The sequence below is a fragment of the Tinamus guttatus genome, unplaced genomic scaffold (assembly GCF_059628265.1).
Source record: "Tinamus guttatus ecotype Peru unplaced genomic scaffold, ASM5962826v1 Tinamus_guttatus_pri_ptg000155l, whole genome shotgun sequence".
NCBI classification, from domain to species: Eukaryota; Metazoa; Chordata; class Aves; order Tinamiformes; family Tinamidae; genus Tinamus; species Tinamus guttatus.
This window is the reverse complement of record NW_028288689.1, coordinates 7,819,487-7,841,196: the sequence shown is the minus strand read 5'-3', so window position 1 is coordinate 7,841,196 and position 21,710 is coordinate 7,819,487. Positions and strand designations below refer to the sequence as shown.

The window sequence follows — 21,710 nt, the reverse complement described above, 5'->3', positions numbered from 1 at the left end:
ATATGGTGCTGGAAAAAATAACACAAAAGGAGATTACTTTGCCTATGCCTCATATAGGCAGCTTCTCTGGCACAAGCAAAGCAAATAGATCTACTGCATATGATTAGTGCAACACTTCCTTCACTGCCGACAAATGAAAAGTTGGCCCTGACTTACCGCAGCTGATCCCGTGCAGGACGACTGATTCCTTCCCCGAGACGACTTTGTGTGACAGCATCGGGTGCCACACGCTGGGGACTTTCCGCGGGGCCCTGTGGCGGGGCGGGCGGGCTGCAGTGGCGTCGCGGGGACTCTGGGTGCCGCTGTTGTCTAATGTGAAGGACCGCCGGAGCCGGAGCCGCCGCAGCCTCCCGGGTCGGAGCCGGAAGAGCGGAGCGCAGGAGAAGAAAAAGCAGAAGAGACAGCAGAGCAGATTGAAGGAGAAGAAAGAGCAGAGCGGATCCGCGGAGCAGAAAAGAGCGGATGCGGGATATTTCTTGCCGCGCCCGTTGATCTGCGAGCCAGCTGTGGCTGATCTGCAGAGCACGGGAGCGCCGGACGACAGGAGGCGAGGCGGAGGCGAGGCGAAGGCGAGGAGCGGCGGGGATGTTAGCGGGGCAGGCGGCGCCGCGCCGGACAGCAGCCGGGCACGTCGCGTTCCTGGCCGTGCTGCTGCCGCTGTGCTGCCGGGCGGCGCCGGAGCGGCTGCGCTATGCGATTCCCGAGGAAACGGGCAGCGGCTCCGTGGTGGGACCGCTGGCGCGGGACCTGGGACTGAGCCCGGCAGACCTGCCCGCACGGCAGCTGCAGCTGGTGTCAGCGTCTAGAAGGCAGCTGAAATACTTCTCGGTGAGCGAAGACACCGGGCACCTGTACGTGAACGAGCGTCTGGACCGGGAGGAGATGTGCGGCGACTCGGCATCTTGCTCAGTCACTTTCAAGGCGGTGGTGCAGAATCCACTCAACGTTTTCCAAGTCGATGTGGACATCCAGGACATCAATGACAACTCCCCTGCCTTCAGCAAAGCTGCTCTCGATCTGGAAATCGCTGAATGGATCCTTCCTGGTGCGCGATTTCCGCTGCAGATGGCGCAAGATCCGGATGTGGGAAGCAACTCGCTACTCAGCTACCAGCTCACCGAAAACCCGTCCTTCAGCTTGGCGGTGAAGGAGACGCCAAGTGGCAAGAAGCAGCCCGAACTGGTGTTAGAAGCAGCTTTGGATCGCGAGAAGCAGAGCTCGTTTCAGATGGTGCTGACGGCGGTGGACGGCGGGTCGCCAGCGAGGTCGGGAACTGTCCAGATTCGCATCAATGTGACAGACGCCAACGACAACGCGCCCGTGTTCAGCAAAAGCGTCTACGAGGCGCGAGTGCGGGAGAATGTGCCGACGGGCTCGCTGGTGCTGCAGGTGCGAGCCACGGACGCGGATGCGGGCTCCAACGGGCGAGTGTCGTACTCCTTCAGCAACGTTCCCGACGCTGTCCGCGCTATCTTCAGCATAGACAGCGACAGCGGTGACATCCGCAATGTGGAGATTCTGGATTTCGAGGAGCGGAAGGAATACACCTTTGAAGTGGAAGCAACGGACGGAGGTGGGCTTAGTGGTCACAGCCAGGTGCACGTACAGATCGCGGACGAGAACGACAACGCGCCCGAGATAACGACGTTGTCTGTGTCGAGCTCGGTCCCAGAGGACTGCCCGCCGGGCACCGTGGTTGCCCTCCTGAACATCCACGACGCGGACTCTGGCGACAACGGGAAGGTGTGGTGCGAGCTAGAGGGCGAGTCGCCGCTGTCGATCGTGGCGTCGTCGGGCAGCTCGTACAAGGTGGTGACGGCGAGCGCGCTGGACAGGGAACGCGCGTCCGAGCACAATGTGACGGTGGTGGCCAGCGACCGGGGCAGCCCGTCGCTGTCGAGCCGCACGGCGCTGTCGCTGTCCGTATCGGACGTGAACGACAACGCGCCGGTGTTCGAGGAAGCCGCCTACAGCGCCTACGTGTCGGAGAACAACTTGGCGGGCGCGGCGGTGCTGCGCGTGCGGGCGCGCGACGCGGACGCGGGCGCCAACGGGCGCGTGAGCTACTGGCTGGTGGGCGGCAGCGCGGGCGAGGCGGCGGCAGCGGCGGCGCCCTACGTGTCGGTGGAGGCGCGGAGCGGCGCGCTGTACGCGCAGCGCTCCTTCGACTACGAGCAGTGCCGCGAGTTCGCCGTGGAGGTGCGTGCGCAGGACGGCGGCTCGCCGGCGCGGAGCTCCACGGCGACCGTGCGCGTCTTCGTGCTGGACCTCAACGACAACGCGCCCCAGGTGCTGTGGCCGGCGTCGGCCGGCCCGGGCTCGTCGAGCGGCGTGGCGGGCCCTTTCGAGGTGGTGCCGCGCTCGGCCGAGGCCGGCTACCTGGTGTCCAAGGTGGTGGCGGTGGACGCGGACTCGGGGCGCAACGCGTGGCTGTCGTACGAGCTGGTGCAGGCGACGGAGCCGGCGCTGTTCCGCGTGGGGCTGCACAGCGGCGAGGTGCGCACGGCGCGGGCCGTGTCGGAGCGGGACGCGGCGAGGCAGCGCCTCGTGGTGGCGGTGAAGGACCACGGGCAGCCGGCGCTGTCGGCCACGGCCACGCTGCACGTGGTGCTGGCCGAGAGCTTGCAGGAGGCGCTGCCGGCGCTGAGCGAGCGGGCGGCGGGCGCCGAGTCGCCGTCGGACTTGCAGTTCTACCTGGTGCTGGCGCTCGCGCTGCTCTGCGCCTTGTTCGTGCTGAGCGTGGCGCTGGCCGTGGCGGCGCGGGTGCGCCGCGCCGGGCCGCCCGCCGTGCTGCGCTGCCTGCGCGCCGAGCGCTTCTCCGTGGCCGGCCCCGCCTTCCCGGCCGACTTCTGCGAGGGCACCTTGCCCTACTCCTACAACCTGTGCGTGGCGCCGGCACGCGCCGTGGCCGAGTGCGCGTTGCTGCCGGCGCCGCTGCCCAGCCGCGCCGTCGACGATCTTCTCGGCGGGGACCCGCCCGCGATGCTCACGGCCAGCAGCAGCCGCGCCCCGGCAGAGCCGCCCTCGGACCCCGACGCCCTGCAGGTCGGTAAGACGACCGCGATCTGTTTCTTGCTTTCTTCCGTATCCTGTCATTACCCTTGTTCTCTCATTTATATTTTTGTTAACCTTTGCAGCAGTTGATACTTTTTCCGTATTATGTGTGAATATTAAATATGGGTCAGGGGTTCCCTTTGACGTGAATACATGATGGAAAGGATATCTGATCGGTGCTGTATATTGAAGAGCAACATATATTTTGTGTTGTTTTGGAATTCTATCTCCAAATGAAATGTGAGTGTGTGTCCATGAATGGTCATCAAGGTAGTTTTTATGGTCTTGATGGGTGACTAACTTTCTTGCCAAGAAAGAAATATGTGTCATCTACTCTTGGACATGTTTTTTCTGCCCTCTTTGTTCAGCTATTTTTTTAGGTTTTTCCTATAGCGTTTGTTTTTTCCTTCTTCCGTTGCATTACTCGCACTGTACACTGCTAGATCTCTTCTCCGTCAGCGGTCTTCAGTAAAGGCGTTGTTGGTGCCCCTGAACGAAGGGAACTTCGAACTTTTTGCTTGCTAGCTGTTTCCTCGTGGCAAACGCTTCTCCAGCTTCTCATTTTGTGTTGGTTGGTGTCTGCTGGTGAGAACCGTATCTCTCCTTTTGTTGTTTGTCCTTGTAGGGAACTCCTTAGCAGGGAATTCTAATCATGTGCTCGTGACGTTTTCCGCCTGCATTTGTCTGCTTTTTTTCTGTTGTCTATTAACGGATTCGCGCCTATCGTACATGTTTAATGGGCTCCGATTCGCATCGGCGAAAAACAGATCATCCGGAGGCGGCGATTTCGCGCGTTCCTGCCGTTCAGGGGGCAGGTGCTCCGTTCTACTTTCTGAGTACTGTTGAGGGGATGGGCTGAATGCACGCGATTTTCACACATTCATTTGCATATCATCATAAGATACTTAAGAAATTTTCCTAAGCATTTAGTTGTATATATATTCCTTTATTTTCCCTGCTGTAGAGAGGATGTATAGAACGCCTCCAAAAATGTATTGCATCCTTTCTTTTAAGACCACGTTCAGGAAAGGAATCTTCTAGCATTTTCTAATGAAAGAAACTACAGATGCAGAAAGTATATTCCTTCTTGACACATTAAGTTCTCAAGCCTGAATTTTTATATGCCTGTATTGTACGGGCTAGGCGTGGAAATCGTAGCATTCGGGCGGAGAAAACGCTGCCTGCAGTTCCACACGAAGGCTGCGGGCGCCGCTGCTCACCAAGGAGGAGAGCAGGGAGCGGAGCGCTGCAGCAGCCCCGCCCGCCGCGGCCCGTGTCGCTCGGGCGCCGCAGCCCCGGGCTCGCTCGTTGGCTGGGCGGCTGGTCGGGCTCGGAGCGGCCGGGCGGTGCGGAGCTGCGTTGCAGCGAGGCCGCGGGAATAGCGGAGTGAAAGCGGGGGGAAGAAACCCGCGGGATTGCTGCAGCGGCGGAGCCGTGACGGACATGCGAGCGGACACAGCGAGGCGCTGGGGCCACCCCTGGCGAGGCGGAATCGGCGGGCGAGCGCTGCTGTGGTGCGTCTTGGTGGCTGCGTGGGAACTGTCGTGGGGACAGCTGCGCTACTCGGTGCCTGAGGAGATGCCGAAGGGCTCCTTCGTGGGCAACGTGGCCAAGGACCTGGGACTGGAGCTCTCGGCGCTCCGTGACGGCAGCGCCCGCGTCGTTTCCGAAGGTAGGAAGCAGTACTTTTCTCTGCATGAGAAGACTGGCCATTTAGTGACGGCGGAACGCATAGACAGGGAGCAACTCTGCGGGCAGGTGCAGATGTGCCTGATAAAGCTAGAAATCTTGGTAGAATTCTCTATGAAGATTTTCAAAGTGGATGTAGAAATCACCGACCTGAATGACAATGCTCCCAAGTTCCAGCAAGATAAACTGCAGTTTCGAATCAGTGAAACAGCAGTGGTGGGAACGCGGTTCCCGCTGGAAGAGGCACAAGACGCGGACGTGGGGCTGAATGCGCTGCAGCGCTACGAGCTGAGCGGCGACGAGTACTTCGCTCTGGATGCACAAACGGGAGCAGATGGCTCGAAATATGCGGAGTTAGTGTTGTCGAAGGCCCTCGATCGGGAAGAAGTCGCCTTTCACGATCTCGTGCTGACGGCAGTGGACGGTGGGGATCCATCGCGGACGGGCACGGCGCGGATCCACGTGGTCGTGCTAGACGCCAACGACAACCCGCCGGTGTTCAGCCAGGCGGTGTACACAGTGCGGGTGAGGGAGGACGTGCCTGTTGGCTCTGTCCTGCTCGCCGTGAACGCCACGGATACGGACGAGGGCACCAATGCGGACGTAGCTTATTCCTTGCGCAGGGCGCCCGGCGGAGCATCGCGCCTCTTCCAGGTGGACCCCCGAAGTGGAGACGTCACGACGGTGGGCACACTGGACTACGAAGAATCGCCTCTATATGAGCTGGAGGTCCAGGCGAAGGACGGAGGGGACCTCTTGGCTAGGGCAAAAGTCCTGGTGAACCTGATCGACGTGAATGACAACGCGCCTCTTATCACCGTGACGTCTGTCGTGAGCTCTGTTTCCGAGAACAGCCCCCGGGGGACTGTTATCGCTTTATTAAAAGTTAAAGACGAAGATTCAGGAGCGAGTGGGCAGGTGAGATTATCCCTCGCCGACACGCTCCCCTTCCGCCTGGAGAAGTCTTTTGAGGACTACTACAGCGTGGTGACGTCGAGGGAGCTGGACCGCGAGGCGGTGGCGGAGTACAACGTGACGGTGCGCGCGACGGACGGCGGGTCGCCCGCGCTGTGGAGCAGCGCGGTGCTGCCGCTGCGCGTGCTGGACGTGAACGACAACGCGCCGGTGTTCGCGGAGGCGCGCTACAGCGCGTGGCTGCCCGAGAACAACGCCAAGGGCGCGCTGGTGCTGACGGTGCGCGCGTGGGACGCGGACTGGGGCGAGAACGCGCGCGTGCGGTACCGGCTGTGGGAGGGGCAGGTGCGCGGCGCGCCGCTCTCGTCGTACGTGTCGGTGCACGCGGAGACGGGCGCGCTGTACGCGCTGCGCTCGTTCGACTACGAGGAGGTGCGCGAGGTGGAGCTGTGGGTGCGCGCGGAGGACGGCGGCGCGCCGGCGCTGAGCAGCAACGTGTCGGTGCGGCTCTTGATCGTGGACGAGAACGACAACGCGCCGCAGGTGCTGTACCCGCCGGCGGCGTCGCCGGGCGCGGGCTGGACGGGCGTGGAGCTGGCGCCGCGCTCGGCGGAGCCCGGGGCGCTGGTGGCCAAGGTGGTGGCGGTGGACGCGGACTCGGGGCAGAACGCGTGGCTGTCGTACGAGCTGGCCAAGGCGACGGAGCCGGGGCTGTTCCGCGTGGGGCTGCACAGCGGCGAGGTGCGCACGGCGCGCTTCCCGCTGGCGCGCGACGCGCTGCGCCACAGCCTCGTGGTGCTGGTGAAGGACCACGGGCAGCCGGCGCTGTCGGCCACGGCCACGCTGACGCTGGTGCTGGCCGAGAGCGTGGCCGAGCTGCTGTGGGAGGCGGGCGGCGCGGCTGCGCCGGGTGACGACGAGGGCGAGGCGGGCGGCAGCGTGACGCGCTGGCTCGTGGTGGCCGTGGCGGCCGTGGGCTGCCTCTTGGTGGCCTTCCTGCTGGCGCTGCTGGCGCTGCGCCTACGCCAGTGGCGCCGCTCCCGCCTGCTGGCCGCGGGCAGCGGGGCCTTGCGCGCCGTGCCGGCCTCGCACTTCGTGGGCATCGACGGCGTGCGCGCCTTCCTGCACTCCTACGCGCACGACGTCTCGCTCACCGCCGACTCGCGCAAGAGCCAGCTCGGCTGTCCGGGCGGCAGCTGCTGCAACACCCTCCCGGCCGCGCCGCCGCCCGACAAAGGCGCGCCGCTGCTGCTGCCCGAAGAGCCCTCGAGCGCCCGCGGCGACGGCGACAGCGGAGACGCCCTCCTGGTGAGTCCCACCCGAGAGACTTTCCCACTCCTCCTTTGTGCCGCCGCTCCCTTTGTCCTTCTTCAGGAGTTCTGGTCCTTCTCTTTTCCTTCTCCCCGTCGCCTCTTTCGCGTTGCCGGCCAGTAACAAGTAGAGGTAGAGCTTTACATGGGTGTATGGCTGCGAATGCCTCCAAGGTCTCTCTTGCCGATAAAACTTCTCTTCGAAAACGGTGCGGCACTCTCAGAAATGTAAATGTGCTTTTAGCGGTGTTTTCTTTGTGAGCGGCTCATTATATGTATTCCCCGTTAATGGGTGTCAATCACTCACTGATGTTATCACTCTCCTCTTGGAGCACGCCCTTTTGTTTGTACGCTACCTGTTTAAATCTGTTGTAATCAATGTGAGAGAAATAGGACTGCAGGCCTTTAGGCAGAGAAGGAGCCTCTGTGAGGACTTTGCAAGGGAAGGCGACCCTCTTGTGTATCTTGATCCGGCTGAGGTAGAATATGAACATTTGTTGTTGAGGAAGATCTTAATGATAAGCAAGTGCATGTGCACAGTGTTTTTTTCTGTATTTTCATGAGAGAACGATGTGAAGCCCACAAATTGCCTCGAAGGTCTCTCTTGCCCATCAAATTTCCCTTCTAAGACGGTGCGGCACTCTCAGAAATGTAAATGTGTTTTTAGCGATGTTTTCTTTGTGAGCGGCTCATTATATATATTGCCCGTTAATGAGTGTCAGTCGCTCACTGATGTTATCCCTCTCCTCTTGGAGCACGCCCTTTTGTTTGGGCGCTGTTTAAAACTGTTGTAATCAGTGTGAGGGAAATAGGACTGCAGGTATTTAGGCAGAGTAGGAGTCTAAGTGAGGACTTTGCAAGGGCAGGCGACCCTCTTGTGTGTCTTGATACGCCTGAGGTAGAATATGAATATTTGTTGTTGAGGAAGATCTTAATAATGAGCAAGTGCATGTGCACAGTGTTTCTTTCTGTACTTTCACGACAGAACAGTGTGAAACTTGCCTCCCAGAGAGGTTTCTTAGAGGTTTCTCTCACGATGTAGACGCAGTTTTCTCATGTTGTACATCCATGGCACAGGTGTCCATGCTGCCCCCCCATGTCATTTGCACTAAGGAGGCCTAGAAGGGAGTGGTTTGATTTGATTTTGTTTGTGGTGAGGATCACTGTCCTTCAGTGCTGCTGCTAAGAAATGGAGTAACAGCTGTAGTGTGTTCTGAGCCTGAGCATGGTAACTTGCTGTGGTGGTGGGAAAATGTGAGAGGAGGATCCTCTGTGGGACAAATGAATTTTCAGTCAGTGCCTAGGATCCACAGGGGGAGCATGAGCTGGACGAAGGAGGTATTGACCATGGATATAGCAAACATTTTCGTTTTTCTTTTCTTGTTGCTTTTTTTAGGGAAGGACACAAATGATGGCTGATGTCCTCTGGGGAGCCCTCCTGCCCACGGTATTACACTCGTTTCACCTGCTGCCTTGCTGTTGTAGATTTCACCAGCACTGGGCTTTCCTATCTCCACCTGGGTTTCTTTGCAATTGTAGGCATAATTTCTTACTCAGGTGAAGTAGATCCTCTTCGGTTCTTGTTTGTCTTTCAGTTTCTTTTGGAGTGTTGGAGTTGCGGTGGAATGCAGGAGAGGGGACTGTAGTTTGGCGTTAATAATATTTTTACTATTGGAATTGCTCTGCATAATTGCTATGTTCGGAGAAGCCTGGTGTATTTTGGACATATCGTGTGACCCTCCCTAAAAGAGTGTCTCTAAGCAGGTAATCTGGCGACCCATTCTCTGGTGTAAGACTGCCTGTCTGCAGCCTTATATCATTTGTATGCTTTATATGTGTATGACTTGCCATAACGGTGTGCGGAGCATAAATATCTACCTCACTTGTATGTATATGTGTACGCTTGTGTATCATTGAATGAAATGGTGTGTGCTGTGGCTGTTTGGATGCTATTTCCTTGACATTTATGAGGACCATAGATAAGTTATAAATGTTTTGATGCACACTTTTTATAGGGTTGGCATGGTGTATAGTTCATGTCTGCATAATTTTGTTTTGAACAGCGTGCTGGTCTGATTTTCTCAGGCCAATTGCTCCCATAGTCCCTACTGCCGACTTATTTTGCTTATGTATCACTACTGATGATGTGGGACACTCTGAAATGTAAATGCTTTTTTTTTCTTAAATGTATTTTGCGTCGTGGCTTTAATGGCCTGTTCCTTCAGCTGAGCTTTTGAAGACTCTGTGTCACAGTATTATCCCAGCAACCACCCTCTTCTCTGTAATTCAACTATTCATTTGAATTCTAGGTGTTGGGGATAGACAAACTTTACCTTGGTAGTCAACTAACAGATGTGCTACCTTCTCCTTGCTACCTTATGGATAGATGCTTCCCTGGTAGAATACCCTGCATCAAAAATAGTGTTGGTCCTGATAAGTGAACAGTATGGGTGAGGTGTGAGAAAACAAGCTGGAGCATGGTTCCAGATGATGCATGGAGCCCTAGATGTCATTGTGCCATATCTCCCTTGGCCTGAGTAGTCAGACTGCAGGGAACTGCAGTGAGTACTCTTCATACATCCTTGAAGAAACCTCATGGCGGGCATGCTAGAAACTGAGATCTCCATTGTCCTGGATTGCCAGGTCCTGCATTGTCCGAGATTGTCATGACCATAATAATGTAGTGAGATGCTGGTCAACATAAACAAGTACAGCAAGGCTTGTACTCAGTGGCTGCAAACCATAGCGAAAAAGGCCACTTGGGGTCTGTGTTCTGAGGAGAACAGAGAGGATGAGGTGTGGAAGAGATGAAAGTGGAATCATATGTGTCCGTGGCTGTACTGAGAGTACTTATGACTGAATGGTTATAATGGTCTGAGACAAGTGAGTACATGTTGCAGACAGAAGAAGTTTTTAGCTCTCATTTTGTGTTAGCTCTATATCACTGTCTCAGTGGACCTGTGAAATTGGAAGCAGTGCAGTTTAGTGAATGCTGCCCATGGCTGCAATTGTACTCCAAGAATATATTGCTCTTTTTTATGCAAGATGTCTGTTTTAGTTTTGCATCTTTTCAAGTCACTTAGAAGGAACAGGACAATTGCAGTGAGTCTTTCTCAGTTTCCAAAGGCCTCTATCAGATATCCTTCTGGGTCTTTCTGGGTATGTGTGTTTGGTGGTTTGTAATTGATAGTCCAAAGTCACCTGCATCTCTGCAGGAATGCCATCATGCTGTCACCCTCTGTATGCATCCAGCTTTACAGTGTTGATGTGACCAGTAATGTTTCAACACCAAGGTAGTCGGATACCTGACAATACTGATAGCATCTTTCTTTGGCATGACATTAGCAGCAAAAGTGGAAGCTGTGAGAACTCAATGACTGACCTAGTCATCTTGGCAAGAAGGCAATTACTTTCTCTCTCCTGCTCAATACTGAGATCAGGAGCCCTTAGGCCCTGTGTGCAGTGTGAGAAATCTTGTTATTCCTCTCATGACTTTTACTTTACAGGATTTCTTGTAATTTGTCTCACGATCTTTGGCTTATAGTACAGGATTTCCTGGGATTGATAATAATTTACTGGATTTTTTTTGTGTCTGCTGAACCCACAGATCTTTCCTACACCTTCCAAAGAAATGCTCACTCTTTGATAGAACATCCTCCATTTTGGACAAGTGATTTCCAGGTAGTACATGGAATAAGATCTATTTAAGAGGTGCTGTATCCTTCAGCTCTAGAATACATTTACTTTCTAAACAGACACCTTTTTGTGAAGCAAGTGAAATCCCACCATATTCTTGTAAATATACGAAATTTATTCTACTGGCTTCTAACTGCAGCCTATTCTTGGACCAAAAGGATCGATGAAGCACTAGAAAAATTGCCAGAGCATGGCAGATCACAGAACATTATGAGAGGATGTATTCTCCTGAGTGTTGCTTCTCATTAATTAGGGGAAGTTAAAATTTTGGGGAGTAAAGGTACTGAAATAATGAAGATATTCCTGGAGAAGAAGATAGATGCCCGGAGCTGACTTTCTGTGACAGCACGGGGTGTCACACGGCAACGCTCTCAGGCTAGTGGGAGGCTGCTCTTTGATGATGAACTCCCATGGGCAGAGCTTGTCGTTTTCCGTGGAGTTCTGGGCTGCACTTCCAGCGCGGGGCCTCCGGGTGCCGCTGCTGCCCGATGTGAAGCGGCGCCGCAGACAGAGCCAGACCTGGAGCCGGAGCAGGCGCAGCCTCCTGCGGGGCGGCTTCTCTCTCGTAAAGCACCGGGCGGACAGCGCCGACAGGGACCGAAAAAGCAGCTGAGACGGCAAGAAGAAGCGGCGATAGAGGCGGTAAGAGAACACCATCTTTCTTTCCCCCGAAATACTTACACTGCTAGAGGATATTATGCACGCGCTAGGGTCTCACGAGCGCCGCACAGAAAGGGACTGAAACACAGAAGCGGGAGGACGGAGCGCAGCGCGGACTGCTGAAAATGGAGAGGCGGCACGGGCAGAGACACTCGATGGGAGCCGGGGAAGTGCTGCTGTGCGCTTGGCTGCTCTCCTGGGGCTGCCGGGCGGCGCCGGAGCGGCTGCGCTATGCGATTCCCGAGGAAACGGGCAGCGGCTCCGTGGTGGGGCCGCTGGCGCGGGACCTGGGACTGAGCCCGGCAGACCTGCCCGCACGGCAGCTGCGGATCAGCTCGGAGAAGCACTACTTCGCGGTGAGCGCGGACACCGGGCACCTGTACGTGAACGAGCGTCTGGACCGGGAGGAGATGTGCGGCGACTCGGCGTCCTGCTCGATCAGTCTGGAGGCGGTGGTGCAGAACCCGCTTAACGTTTTCCACGTCGATGTGGACATCCAGGACATCAATGACAACGCTCCGGTGTTTAGCGAGGCTGCTCTCGATGTAGAGATCGGAGAATGGATCCTTCCTGGTGCGCGATTTCCGTTGGAGATGGCGCAAGATCCGGATGTGGGAAGCAACGCACTGCTCAGCTACCAGCTCACCGAAAACCCGTCTTTCAGGCTGGAGGTAAAGGAGACTTCAAGTGGCAAGAAGCAGCCCGAATTGGTGTTAGAAAGAGCTTTGGATCGCGAGAAGCAGAGCTCGTTTCAGATGGTGCTGACGGCGGTGGACGGCGGGTCTCCAGCGAGGTCAGGCACTGTCCAGATTCGCATCAACGTGACAGACGCCAACGACAACGCGCCCGTGTTCAGCAAAAGCGCCTACGAGGCGCGAGTGCGGGAGAATGCGCCGACGGGCTCGCTGGTGCTGCAGGTGCGAGCCACGGACGCGGATGCGGGCTCCAACGGACGAGTGTCCTACTCCTTCAGCAACGTTCCCGACGCTGTCCGCGCTGTCTTCAGCATAGACAGCGACAGCGGCGACATCCGCAATGTGGGCATTCTGGATTTCGAGGAGCGCAAGGAATATACCTTCGGAGTAGCCGCGAGGGATGGGGGCGGTCTAAGTGGTCACAGCCAGGTGCACATAAAGATCATGGACGAGAACGACAACGCGCCCGAGATAACGACGTTGTCTGTGTCGAGCTCGGTGCCCGAGGACTCCCCGCCCGGCACCGTGGTGGCCCTCATCAAGGTGCGAGACCGAGACTCAGACGACAACGGGAAGGTGTGGTGCGAGCTGGAGGGCGAGTCGCCGCTGTCGATCGTGGCGTCGTCGGGCAGCTCGTACAAGGTGGTGACGGCGAGCGCGCTGGACAGGGAGCGCGCGTCCGAGCACAACGTGACGGTGGTGGCCAGCGACCGGGGCAGCCCGCCGCTGTCGAGCCGCACGGCGCTGTCGCTGTCCGTGTCGGACGTGAACGACAACGCGCCGGTGTTCGAGGAAGCCGCCTACAGCGCCTACGTGTCGGAGAACAACTTGGCGGGCGCGGCGGTGCTGCGCGTGCGGGCGCGCGACGCGGACGCGGGCGCCAACGGGCGCGTGAGCTACTGGCTGGTGGGCGGCAGCGCGGGCGAGGCGGCGGCAGCGGCGGCGCCCTACGTGTCGGTGGAGGCGCGGAGCGGCGCGCTGTACGCGCAGCGCTCCTTCGACTACGAGCAGTGCCGCGAGTTCGCCGTGGAGGTGCGTGCGCAGGACGGCGGCTCGCCGGCGCGGAGCTCCACGGCGACCGTGCGCGTCTTCGTGCTGGACCTCAACGACAACGCGCCCCAGGTGCTGTGGCCGGCGTCGGCCGGCCCGGGCTCGTCGAGCGGCGCGGCGGGCCCTTTCGAGGTGGTGCCGCGCTCGGCCGAGGCCGGCTACCTGGTGTCCAAGGTGGTGGCGGTGGACGCGGACTCGGGGCGCAACGCGTGGCTGTCGTACGAGCTGGTGCAGGCGACGGAGCCGGCGCTATTCCGCGTGGGGCTGCACAGCGGCGAGGTGCGCACGGCGCGGGCCGTGTCGGAGCGGGACGCGGCGAGGCAGCGCCTCGTGGTGGCGGTGAAGGACCACGGGCAGCCGGCGCTGTCGGCCACGGCCACGCTGCACGTGGTGCTGGCCGAGAGCTTGCAGGAGGCGCTGCCGGCGCTGAGCGAGCGGGCGGCGGGCGCCGAGTCGCCGTCGGACTTGCAGTTCTACCTGGTGCTGGCGCTCGCGCTGCTCTGCGCCTTGTTCGTGCTGAGCGTGGCGCTGGCCGTGGCGGCGCGGGTGCGCCGCGCCGGGCCGCCCGCCGTGCTGCGCTGCCTGCGCGCCGAGCGCTTCTCCGTGGCCGGCCCCGCCTTCCCGGCCGACTTCTGCGAGGGCACCTTGCCCTACTCCTACAACCTGTGCGTGGCGCCGGCACGCGCCGTGGCCGAGTGCGCGTTGCTGCCGGCGCCGCTGCCCAGCCGCGCCGTCGACGATCTTCTCGGCGGGGACCCGCCCGCGATGCTCACGGCCAGCAGCAGCCGCACCGCGGCAGAGCCGCCCTCGGACCCCGACGCCCTGCAGGTCGGTAGGACGACACTATCCTCTTCTCGCTGCTTTTCGTATCCTGTTATGACCGTTGCTCTCTCATTTATAACTTTGACAGTCTTTTACAATTTATGTTTCTTCACGATTATATGGGAATATAAGTAACTGAAGAGGGGTGCCCGTTTAAATGTTTTTAATCAAAGAAACAATACTATATTACCTGCTATGTAGAATATCAAGTGCTTTTGTAAGGCTCTTTTGAGATATTTTTCAGAAATGTCTGTCATGTGGATGGGTTGTAGGTAGAGTCTCCTGGGTCTTTACCTATGCTGGGTGCATCTTCCACTTGTTCATCTATTAGGACTTGTTTTTTACATTAAGTTCTAATCAGTGGCTAATGACAGAAGGGTGGTATGGCAGAATGCATTTTCCAAACTGAAGGTACTGCTGCCTCTTTTGTGAGGCTATTTCTAGATGTTCTTGTATATTTTTGGTTGCCTGTTTTTATCCTCTGCTTTGGGAGAAAAGTGAGCTCTAACCTGCAAACTGAGTGCTTTCTACATTTCAAGTTGTAAAATGTACATGTATATTGCACAGGTACGACTTTACCTAAGGAGCGAATCATTGTGGTACTCTCCGCATGGTGCTCCAATGTCTTTTGAGTGGAGAGTAATTATGACATATTTATAGATGGTAGCCTATTCTTAGGTCTTGAGAATGCAAGCTGAAGTATCGTTCCCAATGACTTATGGAGGTCTTGATGTCGCTGTGTAGAATCTCGCTGGATTTGTGAGGTCAGAAACCAGGAGTGCAGTGAGTGATATCTCCGCATTTGAGAGTGCTCTAAAAACATAACAAAGCCCTCTTGTGTATGGAAAATATGTGTTCCATTTTTTTTTTTCGTCTTTTTTAGCTTTTCTAGGGTAGGACTCAAACGATGGCTGACTCCATTCCCATAGGAGGCCAGCATTGAAAAAGCTCTGGGATCTGCTGTTTATATCTCCCCTTTTTTTCCTCAGAACTCCAACAAATGTGCCTTTTACAGCTTTTGATGTTGTGGTTGTTATTTTTGAATGTTTTGAGTCATTGAAGTCTGCTGCATCCTTTTCCTACCTCCATCTTTGTAGTGTTGATATAACAACAACAACAAAAAATTGTCCCTCATAGCTTTTTTGGAGTAGGTTTCAGATGATGGCTGATTCCCTTCCTATAGGAGGCCAAAACTGAAAAAGTCTGGGGAACTGTCATTCATGTCCCCCTCTTTGTTTCAGAATGTCAACAGGTGTGGTTTATGCTGCTTTTTTTGTTGTGGTCATTGTTTTTGAAAGTTCTGTGCCATTGAAGGCTGCTGCATCCTCTGCATGCCTCCATCTTTAAAAAGGATATGAATGATAAAGGCAATTACTCACACTGCCATGTTTAATTCCAGTATTGGACCAGAAGCACATAGGCCATGTTAGCAGTGTGTAACATTGTGTTATACTTCATGTGATCTCTAGCTTGCCATATAGCTATTCATGTAACTTATAACTATTAAGAAGAGTTAATTCCCTAATAGAATAGCCTGTGACTCCACTACTATGGATGTTAGAAATCCCTAGAGGAGTGCTAATCTCTTCAGATACTTGCTCACTTCAACAAGTAATCCTAACAAATACCAGGAAAGTGTTATGCATGTTACGGTGTGTTCTAAAAAAATAATAAAAAAGACAGATATGCCAAGGAATATGAAATTTCTTGGTGAGTACATATGGCAGAAGGCAGAATTACAGTTTCTCATCTCACATATCTCTGCATTCCAGACAGGTAATGCCCTGTGGCTTGACAAGTGGTACACAGGACTGCATTTGTGGAGGGCTCTGAGGCTACAATTTCTTCACATGTCCTTGGGGAAGAGTCAGGCTTACATTGGCAGAAGTGGAAAGCACCAGTGTCCTTGATTGTTCTTGTCCATGTGATGTCCACATGCTCATGGCCACAGTAATATAGTGATGGGGTGGTCAAGAGGAACAAGTATGACAGGGCATAAACACCATGACTGCATAGCATAGTGAAAAAATGCCATTTGAGGTCAGTACTCTGAGGAGAACAGAGAGGATGAAGCGTGGAAGAGATGAAAACGCAGTCATCATATGTGTCTGTGGTTGTACCGAGAGGGCTGCCATTAAATCCTTATGAATGAATGTCCTGTATAAGATATGTTCCTCGGCCAGGAGTGATAGAAGAGTACATTCTGTACATCAGAAAGCAGTATGTGTTTACAAAATTGGAAGTATGACTTGTTGAACCCAGAGGCCTTTTCTAGTCCTTCTTGAGAGATGTCAATTGCTTACTAGACTACCATTGGTCTGGGACAAGTGAGTTCATGTTCTGCATGGAATAAGTCTTCAGTTCTTATTTTGTGTTGGCTCTGTATCACTGTTTCAGTGGACCCTTGAAGTTGGGAGCAGTGTAGCTCAGTGAACATTGTCCATGGCTAGAAATGTACTCCAAAAATATATTAATATATAATTCCTACTGTTGCAAGATATCTCTTCTAGCATTGCACCTCCGCAAGGCCTTGTAGGATGTGAATCAATTGATGTCTGTGTCTGTTTCTGGACGTGGCCAATGCTGAGCAGGTCAAGGAGGATTACCATATTTCTCTCATTTTTCAATGGTCTCCAAGAGATACCCTTTCTGGTGCCTTCTTATGTGCTGGTTTGTAATGGATGGTACAAAGTCACAGAGGCCTTCTGAACAATTGCCTGTTCATGGGAATGCTGTCATGCTGTCACTCCCTGCATGTAGCCAGCTTTACAGTGTTGATGTGGCCAATAATATTTGAATGCTATGTGTACTGGGATACCTGATAGTACTGATAGCCTCTTTCTTTGGAATGATATGAGGGACAAATGAGGATGGAGTGAGAATGCAATGAATGCCCTAGCAATCTTGCCAAGAAGGCTATTACTTTATCCCTCATGTGCAATACTAGAATCAGGAGCTTTACGCCCTGTCTGCAGAATGAGGCATCTTGTTATTACTCTCATGACTTACTTTACAACACATCTTGTACTTTGTCCCATGTTCTTTGGCTTATGGAATAGATTTTCCTTGGAATGGTAATAATTTAGTGGATGTCTTTGTGTCTGTTGAATCCAGAGGCCTTTCCTACATCTTCCAGAGAAATGTTTGCTGCTTGCTGGAATCTTAACCCCCCACCTGGGGTTATGTTCCAAGTGGGGGTTAGAGTAAGATCACATTCAGATGTGTTGTATCCTTCAGCTCTAAAATACATTTTTTTTTAATTGGAAAAAGACACCTTTTGCTCAAAGGAGAGGAATTGCCGTTGAGCACATATAATTTTTTTTCTGATGTCTGCTGATTGGAGTCTATTGCTGGGCCACAAAGTATGGATGAAGCACTAGAAATCTCCCAGAGCACAGCAGATGACAGAACCATTGTCATTATTATGAGAGAACATATTCTCCCAAGAGCTTCTTCTCATTGCCTAGCGAAAGATAAATACTTTGGCAGAGAATCCCTTCAAGGGAATCTACTATTTCCTGAAGTCTGAGAGACTGCAATTTAGGTCTGGGCCTTCAAAGCAAGTCACGTTTCAGAGGAGATGTGTTCCAATGAGGCACGAATTCTAGTCTGTGCCAAGATGGGAGTGAAGTGCCAGTCCTACCCCTTTAGGAACATTGAAACTTGGTGAAATTCCTTGCGCATTCTTGTGTTCATATTCTTCAGGTACTATCCTTGGAAGCAAAAAAAAAATGAGCTAATGAGAGTTTAGAGAAAGTTGCAGTGCTCCTGTCAAATATGTATATATATTCTAGTCTTGGCATCTACATGTGGATATGAGGACTGAGAGCACTGAACTCTCTTTGTTTCTGAATAACTTTAAACCACAAAGCAGAAAAAGCTGTAGTGAGAAACTGGGCCCTGACTTGAAAATGATTTATTTGTTTACCATAATATTTACCAGAAGATATGACAGAAATTAGGAATCAAGATATGTTTTGGAGAATACATGTGTCTGTGGGAGACGCACATGCCGGAAAAAAATACATAATTCTTGCATCACCTTCTCACAATACCATCACGAGTGCAAACAAGAGAAAATTGAACCTGACTTGCCGAAGCTGATTGCAGCAAAAACGATTGATTGCTTCCCCGAGGTGAGGTTTTATGAGAGCACGGAGTGGCATATGATAATGCCCTAAAGATTCTAGGAATCGGATCTTGAACGATGAGCTCCTGTGGGCAGAGCGCGACCCCAACGTGTCCCTTTACGGGTGGGCTGCAGTGTCGGCGCGGAGCCTCCGGGTGCCGCTGTTGCCCGATGCAAAGCGGCGCCGCAGCCCGAGCCACAACCAGAGCCACAACCAGAGCCGCTGTAGCCTCCGGCGGGGCGGCCGCTCGCTCACACAGCGCCGGGCGGGCGGTACCGGCACGGACAGAAAAACCGCTGATCGAGCGGGAAGAAGAGAACGGCCGGCAGCGGAGGCGGTGAGAGGTCGACAAGACCATCCTTCTTTTCCCCGAAATTCTTTGCCTGCTAGAGGATATTTTGAGATTGGGGTCGCCGGCCTGCGCTCGGGTGTCACGAGTGCCACACGGATAGGGACAGAACGGAAGACGGGAGGACGGAGCGTACCGCGGATTGCTGAAAAAGGAGAGGCGGCACGGGCAGAGACACCCAATGCGAGCCGGGGAAGTGCTGCTGTGCGCTTGGCTGCTCTCCTGGGGCTGCCGGGCGGCGCCGGAGCGGCTGCGCTATGCGATTCCCGAGGAAACGGGCAGCGGCTCCGTGGTGGGGCCGCTGGCGCGGGACCTGGGACTGAGCCCGGCAGACCTGCCCGCACGGCAGCTGCGGATCAGCTCGGAGAAGCACTACTTCGCGGTGAGCGCGGACACGGGTCACCTGTACGTGAGCGAGCGTCTGGACCGGGAGGAGATGTGCGGCGACTCGGCGTCATGCTCGGTAAGTCTGGAGGCGGTGGTGCAGAACCCGCTCAACGTTTTCCAAGTCGATGTGGACATCCAGGATATCAATGACAACTCCCCGGCCTTCAAAAAAGCTGCTCTCGATCTGGAGATCGGAGAATGGATCCTTTCTGGTGCGCGATTTCCGCTGCAGATGGCGCAAGACCCGGATGTGGGAAGCAATTCACGGCTCAGCTACCAGCTCACCGAAAACCCGTCCTTCAGCTTGGCAATGAAGGAGAGCCCGGATGGAAGCAGGCAGCCCGAACTGGTGTTAGAAGGAGCTTTGGATCGCGAGAAGCAGAGCTCGTTTCAGATGGTGCTGATGGCGGTGGACGGCGGGTCTCCAGCGAGGTCGGGCACTGTCCAGATTCGCATCAACGTGACAGACGCCAACGACAACGCGCCCGTGTTCAGCAAAAGCGTCTACGAGGCGCGAGTGCGGGAGAATGTGCCGACGGGCTCGCTGGTGCTGCAGGTGCGAGCCACGGACGCGGATGCGGGCTCCAACGGGCGAGTGTCGTACTCCTTCAGCGACGTGCCTGACGCTGTCCTCGCTGTCTTCAGCATAGACAGCGACAGCGGCAACATCCGCAATGTGGGGATTCTGGATTTCGAGTTGAGGAATAAATACAATTTCGGAGTGGAAGCGACAGACGGGGGGGGGCTGAGCAATCACTGCCAGGTGCACGTAGAGATCATGGACGAAAACGACAACGCGCCCGAGATAACGACGCTGTCTGTGTCGAGCTCGGTCCCCGAGGACTCCCCGCCGGGCACAGTAGTGGCCCTCATCAAGGTTCGAGACCGAGACTCTGGCGACAACGGGAAGGTGTGGTGCGAGCTGGAGGGCGAGTCGCCGCTGTCGATCGTGGCGTCGTCGGGCAGCTCGTACAAGGTGGTGACGGCGAGCGCGCTGGACAGGGAGCGCGCATCCGAACACAACGTGACGGTGGTGGCCAGCGACCGGGGCAGCCCGCCGCTGTCGAGCCGCACGGCGCTGTCGCTGTCCGTGTCGGACGTGAACGACAACGCGCCGGTGTTCGAGGAAGCCGCCTACAGCGCCTACGTGTCGGAGAACAACTTGGCGGGCGCGGCGGTGCTGCGCGTGCGGGCGCGCGACGCGGACGCGGGCGCCAACGGGCGCGTGAGCTACTGGCTGGTGGGCGGCAGCGCGGGCGAGGCGGCGGCAGCGGCGGCGCCCTACGTGTCGGTGGAGGCGCGGAGCGGCGCGCTGTACGCGCAGCGCTCCTTCGACTACGAGCAGTGCCGCGAGTTCGCCGTGGAGGTGCGTGCGCAGGACGGCGGCTCGCCGGCGCGGAGCTCCACGGCCACCGTGCGCGTCTTCGTGCTGGACCTCAACGACAACGCGCCCCAGGTGCTGTGGCCGGCGGCAACCGGCCCGGGCTCGTCGAGCGGCGTGGCGGGCCCTTTCGAGGTGGTGCCGCGCTCGGCCGAGGCCGGCTACCTGGTGTCCAAGGTGGTGGCGGTGGACGCGGACTCGGGGCGCAACGCGTGGCTGTCGTACGAGCTGGTGCAGGCGACGGAGCCGGCGCTGTTCCGCGTGGGGCTGCACAGCGGCGAGGTGCGCACGGCGCGGGCCGTGTCGGAGCGGGACGCGGCGAGGCAGCGCCTCGTGGTGGCGGTGAAGGACCACGGGCAGCCGGCGCTGTCGGCCACGGCCACGCTGCACGTGGTGCTGGCCGAGAGCTTGCAGGAGGCGCTGCCGGCGCTGAGCGAGCGGGCGGCGGGCGCCGAGTCGCCGTCGGACTTGCAGTTCTACCTGGTGCTGGCGCTCGCGCTGCTCTGCGCCTTGTTCGTGCTGAGCGTGGCGCTGGCCGTGGCGGCGCGGGTGCGCCGCGCCGGGCCGCCCGCCGTGCTGCGCTGCCTGCGCGCCGAGCGCTTCTCCGTGGCCGGCCCCGCCTTCCCGGCCGACTTCTGCGAGGGCACCTTGCCCTACTCCTACAACCTGTGCGTGGCGCCGGCACGCGCCGTGGCCGAGTGCGCGTTGCTGCCGGCGCCGCTGCCCAGCCGCGCCGTCGACGATCTTCTCGGCGGGGACCCGCCCGCGATGCTCACGGCCAGCAGCAGCCGCGACCCGGCAGATCCGCCCTCGGACCCCGACGCCCTGCAGGTCTGTATTGCTGCCATCCTCTTTTTTGTTCTAACCGTTGTTCGTTCATTTATATTTTTACCAAACATTAGCATTGATTGATTTTTCTTTACGATTATATGTGAATATTAAACACAGAGGAGAGGTATCCATTGAAACGAATGCATGCATGAATGACTGAAACAATTCTATACAGGTGCTATATATTTAAGAGCCACAAGTGCTTTCGAGAGGTCCTTTTGAGAACTGTTTCGGGAAATATGCCGCGGAGAATACACCAAGGGAATGATCGGGGATACTTGTCTTTTTGAAAGCTGTCCTTGAAATTAGTAGCTTAAACGTCTGTTGCCAAAAGGAATGGCCTGGATTTTTGAACACCCAGCCATGATAGCTTTACAGCCCGTGAGATATCGCGAACCTTGCCCTCCTCTCGGCTGCAGTGCACTGTAGGTCTCTTTACTTGCTATGAGGGGAAGAGGTAATATTTTTCTGTATTTGTCTAAAAGCGGGAATCGAACGGGGATGCCTTTCCCGTCATCAGAAATGATAGGTCTGTGTTAGCAATTGCAAATGGTAGGAACTGCAAATGTATTTCCTCATTGTATATAATGGTACCTACTCATTCTGCATTTGGGCACTGCGAAACTGTAATGGACTTTCTGTGCTGATGATCTCCTTCCTTCTCCCCAAAGCAGAAGTACCGGCACGTGATTGATAGAGTTGAATGTGAAATATGTGTTTTATGTTGTTTCAGTAATGCTT

At 55.7% G+C, this 21,710-nt stretch overlaps 1 protein-coding gene and 3 pseudogenes across 1 annotated transcript; all 4 read left to right on the top strand.

Annotated features, from left to right (window-relative positions):
* Positions 1–585: 585 nt before the first annotated feature.
* Positions 586–3,691, top strand: LOC148595059 (protocadherin gamma-B5 pseudogene; annotated as a pseudogene).
* An 806-nt stretch (positions 3,692–4,497) lies between these two features.
* Positions 4,498–11,277, top strand: LOC104566268 (protocadherin gamma-A3 pseudogene; annotated as a pseudogene).
* Positions 11,278–11,410: 133 nt separating this feature from the next.
* On the top strand, positions 11,411–14,788 carry LOC104575979 (protocadherin gamma-B5). Its single transcript, XM_010223330.2, has 2 exons — positions 11,411–13,901; positions 14,775–14,788. Exons 1-2 carry the CDS (start codon positions 11,450–11,452, stop codon positions 14,786–14,788), a joined length of 2,466 nt encoding a protein of 821 aa, XP_010221632.2. The 5' UTR covers positions 11,411–11,449.
* A 3,763-nt stretch (positions 14,789–18,551) lies between these two features.
* LOC148595058 (protocadherin gamma-B5 pseudogene) lies at positions 18,552–21,050 on the top strand (annotated as a pseudogene).
* The last annotated feature ends 660 nt before the right edge of the window (positions 21,051–21,710 follow it).